At 38.6% G+C, this 9,266-nt stretch overlaps 2 protein-coding genes across 3 annotated transcripts in view; one reads left to right on the forward strand and one right to left on the reverse strand.

The window, feature by feature from the left end:
* Positions 1–9,266, reverse strand: part of LOC147846122 (uncharacterized) — a 418,287-nt gene that overhangs the window by 313,905 nt on the left and 95,116 nt on the right. The window lies entirely within an intron of this gene.
* The window catches only part of arhgdia (Rho GDP dissociation inhibitor alpha), a 48,262-nt gene that overhangs the window by 29,232 nt on the left and 9,764 nt on the right, over positions 1–9,266 (forward strand). For both annotated transcript variants that reach the window (XR_015479703.1, NM_213461.1), the window contains 1 exon segment: positions 6,990–7,185. Coding sequence is in view for 1 of the 2 variants with exons in the window: in NM_213461.1 (NP_998626.1) it covers positions 6,999–7,185 (187 nt within the window). In the remaining variant the exon portion in view is untranslated.

The following is a 9,266-nucleotide window of genomic DNA, read 5'->3' on the forward strand; positions in this document are numbered from 1 at the left end:
ATCATTTGCATTCGCTAAATGCCAGAATAATGAGAGATTTAAAAAAAAAAATTTCAAGACAGTCAAAAGTTTACACACATTTCCTTGGTATTTTTTTTTTAGCTTTGCTTTAAAACTGTTTAACTTTGGTCAAATGTTTTGGTTATCCTTCAAACTATTGTGAGAAGCTTGTGAAATGAATTTTGGCCCATTCCTCCTGACAGAATTGGTGTAACTGAGACAGATTTGTTGGCTGTCTTGCTCGCACAAGCTTTTTCAACTCTGCCCACACATTTTCTATAGGATTGAAATCAGGGCTTTGTGATGGCCACTCCAAAACATTCACTCTGATGTCCTTTACAGCACATTTGAGCTAATTTGGCAGTATGCTTAGGGTTATGGTCTGTTTGGAAGACCTGTTTGTGGCCACGTTTTAATGTCCTGGCTGATGTCTTGAGATGTTGCTTCAGTATTTCTCCATATTTCTCTTTCTTCATGATGCCATCTATGCTGTGGAGTGGACCAGTCCCTCCTGCAGCAAAACAGCCCCACAACATGATGCTGCCGCCCCCATACTTCACAGTTGGGATGGTGTTCCTAGGCGTGTGCTCTTTACCCTTTGTCCTCCAAATGTAACACTGGTCATTATGGCCAAACAGTTCAATCTTAGCTCCATCAGACCACAGGACATGTCTCCAAAAATATGTTTTTTCCCAGTGTAATTTAGTAAATTGTAACCTGGCTTTGTTGTTGATTCTGGCTTGTTGATTTTCCCATGTTGTCACACAAGAAAGCCGTGTGTTTGAGCTTTTCCTTCAATAATATTCTACAGTTGTGCCTCACATTAACTCAAATGTTGTCAATTAGCCAATCAGAACCATCATCTGAGGTGGCAGAGGCAGAATAAACTTATTGTATGTAAACTTGACTTTCATGAAGAGTTACAACAACTTCTCAAACAATATCTTTCTCTCGATATTTTGCTATAAAGCAGAACAAACAAATGTGATCGTCCTGACTTAGCTAAAAGAGAAAAAGATTAGTCATTAACATCTGACTTTTTTAAAATGGTTATGTGCTTTTTTATACAGTGAATATAAACTTCTGCTTTCAACTGTGTGTGTGTGTGTGTGTGTATGTATATATATATATGTATATATATATATGTATATATATATATATATATATGTGTGTGTATATATATATATATATATATATATATATATATATATATATATATATATATATATATATATATATATATACTTTATTTTAAGTATTTTTAAGTATTTTCTATAATATTTTTTCTTCTGGAAAAAGTCTTTTTTGTTTTATTTCGGCCAGAATAAAAGCAGTTTTTAACCTCAATATTATTTAAGGTCAATATTATTAGCCCCCATTAAGCAATATTTGTTTTGGATTGTCTACAGTACGAACGTCTGGTATACAATGACTTGCGGTTCGTTAACTTGTACTTGCATACGTGTATTAACAAATCTTATCTAATCTAAAGTGTGCAGCCCTAGAATGCGAGTGGTCTTTTGCAGATGCACCTCGTGCGCGTGTGAGTGTGTGTGTCTTCAAAAGCAAACTGAAAGTGATGCAGTTCTGTTATGAGTGCGATTGTGTGTGTGTTTAGCACGCTAATACCATGTAAGGACAGTAACAGCCGCGGCGAGGTGTCTGTATATTAGCAAAGCTGCAGAAGCGGAAACACTGAGGGCTTTTTCTGCATTGCAGCAGCACTGATCCTCTGCAGTCGCTCTCTGGAAATCATCAACACGTCCAGTCACTCAATCACATCTTCATTCTGTAGAGATCACACAGGTTTAGCTGTTTGTCAAAGCTGTATTTGTTTATAAATCACTTTGTGAGTGTTTAGTGTAGTAGTGTTTATACTACATCATTTGATGATGTAATTGTACAAACACCTGCCATTGTTGTTGTGCGATTTATTATTATTATTATTAATATTATTATTATTATAATACAGTCAAAATTATTTATTATATTATTATTATAAATTATTATTATTATTATTATTATAATACAGTCAAAATTATTAGAAATATTTATTTTTATTTGATGCGTTTCTAAACATAATTTAATTTAATAACAAATTTCTAATAACTCATTTATTTTGTCTTTGCCATGATGATACTGGAATTTGCTATCAATCAATACTGACACAACGTCCATTTCTCGCTAACATTTGAGCCCGTTTTTAAACAACGCTGATTTGCCATTGTGTTCACGTGCTCAACAGAAATGACTGTGATTGGCCGTAAAGGTCATCAGTTCACCGAACTCACCACTGTTTACTGAGTGTAAGCACAGATACAGGGACACTGGGGTGTTTTAAAACTCTGAGGATCAGTTATTCATCAGCGAATCACTCTTATGTCAGCTTATAAACAGACCAAATGCTCCAGGTTCCCTGTATCTGTGGTTCTGTATAAGCTGCAACTGTCTTTTCATAAGGCCAGTGAGGAGTCCATTACAGTAATCCATCCTGATGCTGATAAAAGCTTGAACAAGTTTCTGTAAATCCTCACCGAGATATCGAATTGAACCGAATCAATGGCATGAAAATCATAGCCGAACCGTGAAACCAGTGTGCATTCACACCATTACAATATCGTTTTGTGATATACTATTACTATGAATTTACAGTTGAAGTCAAAATTATTAGAAATATTTCCCTTTATTTGATGCATTTCTAAACATAATAGTTTTAATAACTCATTTCTAATAACTTATTTATTTTGTCTTTGTCATGATGATCCTGGAATTCGCTACCAATCAATACTGAAATTTTAAAAACGTCCATTTTCCGCTAACATTTGAACGCTGATTTGCCATTGTGTTCACACGCTTAACCGAAATGACTAATTGGCCGTGAAGGTCATCAGTTCAGCCAACCCACCGCTGTTTACTGAGTGTAACCACAGATACAAGGACACTGGAGTGTTTTAAAACTCTGAAGATCAGTTGATTCATCAGTGAATCACTCTTATGTCAGCTTATAAACAGACCAAATGATTTAGTGTCCCTCTATCTGTGGTTCTGGATGAGCTGCAACTGTCTTTTCAGGAAGGCCAGTGAGAAGTCCATTACAGTAATCCATCCTGATGCTGATAAATGCATGAACAAGTTTCTGTAAATCCTCACTGAGATATCGAATTGAAACAAATGGATGGCATGATAATCGTAACCCAACCGAATCGTGAGACCAGTGTGAGTTCACACCACTAAAATATTGTCTTGCGATATGTTATTATGATGATTATACAGTTGAAGTCAAAATTATTAGAAATATTTTCCTCTATTTGATGCGTTTCTAAACATAATAGTTTTAATAACGAATTTTTATTTTTAATAACTCTTTTATTTTGTTTTTGCCATGATGATACTTGAATTTGCTACCAATCGATACTGGAATTTCAAAAACGTCCATTTCCTGCCAACATTTGACCCGTTTTTTTTTAAACTGCGCTGATTTGCCATTGTGTTAACATGCTCAACAGAAATGACTGTGATTGGCCGTGAAGGTCATCAGTTCACCAAACCCACCGCTGTTTACTGAGTGTTACCACAAATACAGGGACACTAAAGCATTTTAAAACTCCATTACAGTAATCCATCCTGATGCTGATAAAAGCTTGAACAAGTTTCGGTAAATCCTCACTGGAAACAAAGCATCTAATTCTTGCAATGTTTTTGAGATGATGTATGCAATCCTCAGACCTCAGTGTGTCCTTAGGAGCCACGGCTATTGATTTGGACTCGTTTGTATGCACTTATTGCTAATCTAAACAACCTGTCACCATTATATGAATTGCTAAGAGCCACGGATTCAGCTCAGAATCGTCTTTAATGTTCTACTGCAGACCTTCTATAAGTCCTACATATTTGATGACAATGTGGCTGAGCTAACTAATGGGGCTTTTTCCATTTTTAGGTGAACTATCCCTTACGTTTTAGTTTTATATTAAGTATAAAACATCATTGTGTTTGTGCAGGATATGCGAGGCTCTGCAGTGATTGGCTTTGGCCACTAATGCAACAGTGCTGAATACAGATGCCCACATTAGGCCACTTTCTCAAGTCCTTTTCTGTCGCAGCTCTGGCTGGAGCGTTCGTGTGTGTGTGTGTGTGTGTGTGTGTGTGTGCGTGCGCGCGCCTGTGTGGTGAATTCATTTCAAATTCATTAATGTTATTAAAAATTAACATGCAGGAGAAACTAATCACATGACTGTATATGGGTCAGACGGCTGATATTTGGGCCACGTTTGAAAAGGACAACGTTTTTCTTTTTCATTTTACTTTCCCTTAAAGGGATAGTTCACCCAAAAACTCACATTTACTTGTCATTTAATAACCCCCAGTGGTTACAAATAGACTTCTGCCGGTGTCAGGTTTACTAAGTTCTGCTGAAGCTCTTAGCACGATGTTGACCTGAGCTGCAAGATTATTTTAACAGGTATAATATTATAGTTCTTTGTACATGTTCAGAGTAAATTAAGGTTTTAATCAAATTAAATTGCAAAAACATTATAAAGTGCAATTGTTAATAACTATTGTAATTAATGCATTTAAGGGTGCTTTCACATCTGTCGTTCACTTCATTTGGTCCGCACCAAGGGTAATAAATGATACATTGTTGCATTTTCTGCCGTCTTTGGGTCGTTTTCACACCACACTGCTGGCTTTGGTCCGAACCAGTTGAAACGTACCAAAATGCAGTCATCTGACAAAATCCACATCTCTCATTGGCCAGATGTTGTTGAACATGTCCTAAACTGCTTATTGATTGGTCAGAATTCACGTGCGGGAAAATGCCAGTGAACTCCTGCAGGTAAACAAAACCTTTTACTCAGGAGGGACGACTGCGCTGACTGATTGTATGCTGGCTGTAGACAAACTATACATTTTGAGAATGAAGCGCGGCCGCGGCTAGAAAACAATGTTTAATGCATCGCTCGTCACTTCAGGAGGAGACGTGAATTAATTTAGCTAAACTGCGACATGGTCATCTTGCGGAAATATTACCAACGATCCATCAGGTAATGTTTCCCCTCTCTCTCTCTCTCTGTTGGTAAAGTGCTGTCAACAAATGTTTTTTATCCATATCCCATAATGCACAGCGCATCGATCTACGGCAGCTGAATTAGTCCAGAAGTCGCAGTAGTTTTTGCGGTTGGACCTGTTTTATTATGGATTATATTCTCACGACAAACAAACTGCTCCAGGGTTCGTTTGAAAGCGTACCGAGACCACCTCTTCAAGCAGGTCTCGGTATGCTTATTTGGTCCGCTTTTGGTGCGCACTCGAGTGCGATTGCTGCATTCAGACCTGCCCAAACGAACCACACCAAAAGGGAAAACGAACTCTAGTGCGATTCAATCGAACTAAATAAGGCAGGTGTGAAAGCACCCTGAATCAACGGTGAGAAATAGCATTATCATAGATGTTTGGAAGATATTATATTTAAAATGTTTTTAGTTATTATGTGCATTTATTAGTATGTGTAATTAGGCGTTAACTAATGAATTAGCATTAGCTAAGAGTAGCTTTTGTTGACTTTCATTAAGAGTGCTTTCACACCGAGACGTTTGTTTCGGAACCTGGTGCATTTGCCCAGTTAGCGCGGTTCGTTTGGCATTAGTGAATCCCCCAATCGCGTTCGGATCCACGGCAAAGCAATAGGTCTCATTGAATGAGGGGTTCTCAGCTCGATTTAAACGAACGTTGGAGCAGATCGATTGTAGTAAGAAAGCAGAACGAACTAACGAACCAGACTATATCACAGTGTATTAAGGATATTTAATTAAAAAAATAGGGTGATATATCACTCCTACCGGTATATGTGCGCTCAACACAACATAATCATAATGCATAATCATAATGTTGAATATTAAACTGAAATCAGGCTGAAATATTACAGAGAGCTGTTTATCCATTAGGAAAATTGACCGAAATGACCATCTGATTATTTTAATCTTATGATATTTTGTATTAGGCCTGTTGTTTTGTTCATTTGATCTGTTTCAGGATCAGACTGCGGTCCCGGTTCATCTGTTAATTCTCTCTATTATCTAAAGCCTATAATGCAGAATTGTATCAGTTAATAAAACACAGTTATTAAATGACTTAATCCTTTTTTTAAAATAACTTAAAGGTTACAAAAAATGACGGGCTGTCTCGGACGGGTTTTGAACTCAGGTCTCTGGTGTGGAGACTGATGTGTGAACCTTTTGAGTTTACCGAGGGTAAATGATGAAGTTTTGGGTGAACTGTCCCTTTAAAAAGATCTTATTTTGTTTATCTGTCAATTCTGTAACTCTGCATTCACCTGGGGCTTCAGTGTCAAGGCTTGACTGAAGGCGTGTCTGAAGTTGGAGCTGACGCGATCGTCATAGCAGCGTCAGCCAATGAAATTCAGTCAGCAATAGGCCACTGTCTGAGCTGGTGTATTTGCATACAGCGAGCTGATTGGCTGACGCTTCCGTCGGTGCTTAAAGTTGAGCTAGTCCCAACTACTGCAGTGAGCAACGCCTCTAAAGCGGCGCCGACGGATCCACAATGCAGTTCAAAGTGAATGGGAAGCGTTGACGCTGACGCCCCGTGTGAATGGGGCGTAAGGATTCAGATCAAAATAATTCCTGGAGCGTTTGTATTATATCATGCTGTAAATGACTCGTATTTGGTAGTGACAAAATCATACCTTTTATCTGTGTGTGTCATTAAATGCAAATGAGCTGCTGTTCGCCGCCCCCTTCCCTGAAGACTTTCCCTTAACAACCAAAGCACATCTTGCCAGTTTAATCTCTGAAATATACAGTTTTCTGATGCACGGACGTAAAAGCTGACTTCAGTGAACGTTTATAAACCTTAATACACACTCAAAGTTTAAAACGAAGCTGGCTGACTGAAAATTCAAAGTCCATGTTCATGCAGACTATTGTGAAAGCACTTCATCTTTAACATGTGTGTGTTGTTTCTTGCAGCTGTCCATCATGGCCGAGCAGGAGCCCACACCAGAGCAGTTAGCCGCTATCGCAGCCGAGAACGAGCAGGGGGAATCTGTGAACTACAAGGCTCCGGCGCAGAAGAGCCTGCAGGAGATCCAGGAGCTCGACCAGGATGACGAAAGCCTGCGCAAGTACAAGGAGGCGCTGCTGGGCTCCTGCGCTGTGGCTGCAGGTGTGTGTCACTTTCACCACTGTGTCTCTGTGCGCTGACCTACTTTACTGTGCGTTTCTGTGCAAACACGAGCTCATCTCGGGTTGTAGTACAGCAGGTCCTGGACCAGCCTGCATCCCACTGACCTGGTGCACTTTCAGCACACTTTCACTTTTAGCAGCTTTGAGTGCTGGAGCTCCCATACATGCGTGCTTACATCTCAAAGGTAAAACAACCACAGAAGAAGTCCTCTTAAAGGGAGCATTTATACTTAATGCATATCAAACATTAAGCGATCGTTACAATTTCATGATAATTAACCCCGAAAAAAGCAGCGCAATCTCTACCAGACTGCTGTTGTGTTCGCGATAAGGAGGGACGAGGCTGAATCCAGCTTCTTATTGACTCTTTCCGGTCCACCTTAAAAACCGTGACGCTTCCGTTTTTCAGCTTCGCGCTCCAGAAAACACAAGTTTTAATCTAAACGTAAAGGCTTATTATGCTGTTCTGGCGCCATAATGTGGAAAAAAAAAACGTCAACCCTCTTTGATCTACTACACTAATAGCAGGCTAATCGCCGCCAATGAGCTCTCTCAGAATTGTATATATTTTAAAATAGGCTCTATTCTTATAATTAAACTGCTTAGTTGCAATCTAAACAACTACATTCTCCATCCTACATTCTCCAACTACATTCTGCGTGCGTGTATATATATATATATATATATATATATATATATATATATATATATATATATATATATATATATATATATATATAGATAGAGATAGAGATATGTGTGTGCGTGTGTGTGTGTGTGTATATATATATATATATATACATACATACATACATACATGAGCAATTCCGTGCAAATGTCAATCTTGCCATAAAGAAAATTTAGTTTTCACCAAAATACGGAAACTGTTTTTTTATTTATTTATTTTATTTTTTGGTTCAAGTATTTTACAGTACTTTAGAAATACTTAAAATGCACCTGTCAATGTTTCCAAACTAATCTATTTGATTTAGCGAAGTCAGACAAGTGGCAATTTCACATCTGTCACATCCATAACAAAGACATGTCACATCCATAACGCTGGAATTGCTCATATATATATATATATATATGCGCGGTTAACCATCATTCCGTTTGATTTCTTGCTTTATCACCGCGGTAACAGAAAATCTGTTACCTTCACCGCCCTATTCCCAGTGCTGCGTTGTTGCAGGCAGAAGGGCTTCCGCTGTGTAAAACATGCCAGATTAGTTGTTAGTTCATTCCGCTCTGTTGACCCCTGAAATAGAGACTAAGCCGAGGGAATATGAATGAATATAAAGTTCTGTCTGTGAAACAGCACTTGGGAAATATTTGAGAGTTAACTTCACATGAGAGCTAATCATCGGTCTCAATGTCAGACAAACATTCTCGCTTCTAATGTCACATTTTAGAGTCATTAAAGTAAAACTCAGCATTAAATTAAACTTTAAAATCCAGCATGATTACAAACATCATGAACTTTATTAAACTCTCTCTCGATCCCTCTCGCGTTTGCTGAAGTTTTAATTGCAGGTCCAGTTCTGATCTTATGTTGTTGTTTTTTTAATAACCGGAGCTTGTGTTTTGGGGGCGTTGAGCGTTGCTCAGAGCAGTCAGCGTGTGCTTTTGCTCCAGATCCAGCGCCGGCCGTCAGATAATGTTGATGCAGGAGTGTGTCCTACTTGAGTAAATCATGTTGTTCTGGGCTGGAGCTCCAGACTCTTGGGTAACACAGACCCCAAAACCAGGTCACGTCTGCAGGGGCCGCTTGTTCAGAAAGATTCATCTGCATCAGAATGATCTGCTTTTGGAAAGGCCGTGTTTTGTTATCCAGGAGCAGGTAAACTGCATTTCTGCTCATTTCTATATTAGCAAAGCTGGATTGGATCTTCCTGATACACACTGTTTGTTTTCTGATTTCCAAATCTGGATCATTAATGCTACAAACTAATGCGCTTGATATGTTTTAGGTGGCTCAGTTGTTAGCACTGTGGCCTCACAGCAAAAAGGTCGCTGGTTTGAGTCCCTGCTGGGCCAGTTGGCATTTCTGTGTTGAGTTTG

This window comes from Danio rerio, chromosome 3, assembly GCF_052040795.2.
Source record: "Danio rerio strain M-AB ecotype USA chromosome 3, GRCz13ab, whole genome shotgun sequence".
NCBI classification, from domain to species: Eukaryota; Metazoa; Chordata; class Actinopteri; order Cypriniformes; family Danionidae; genus Danio; species Danio rerio.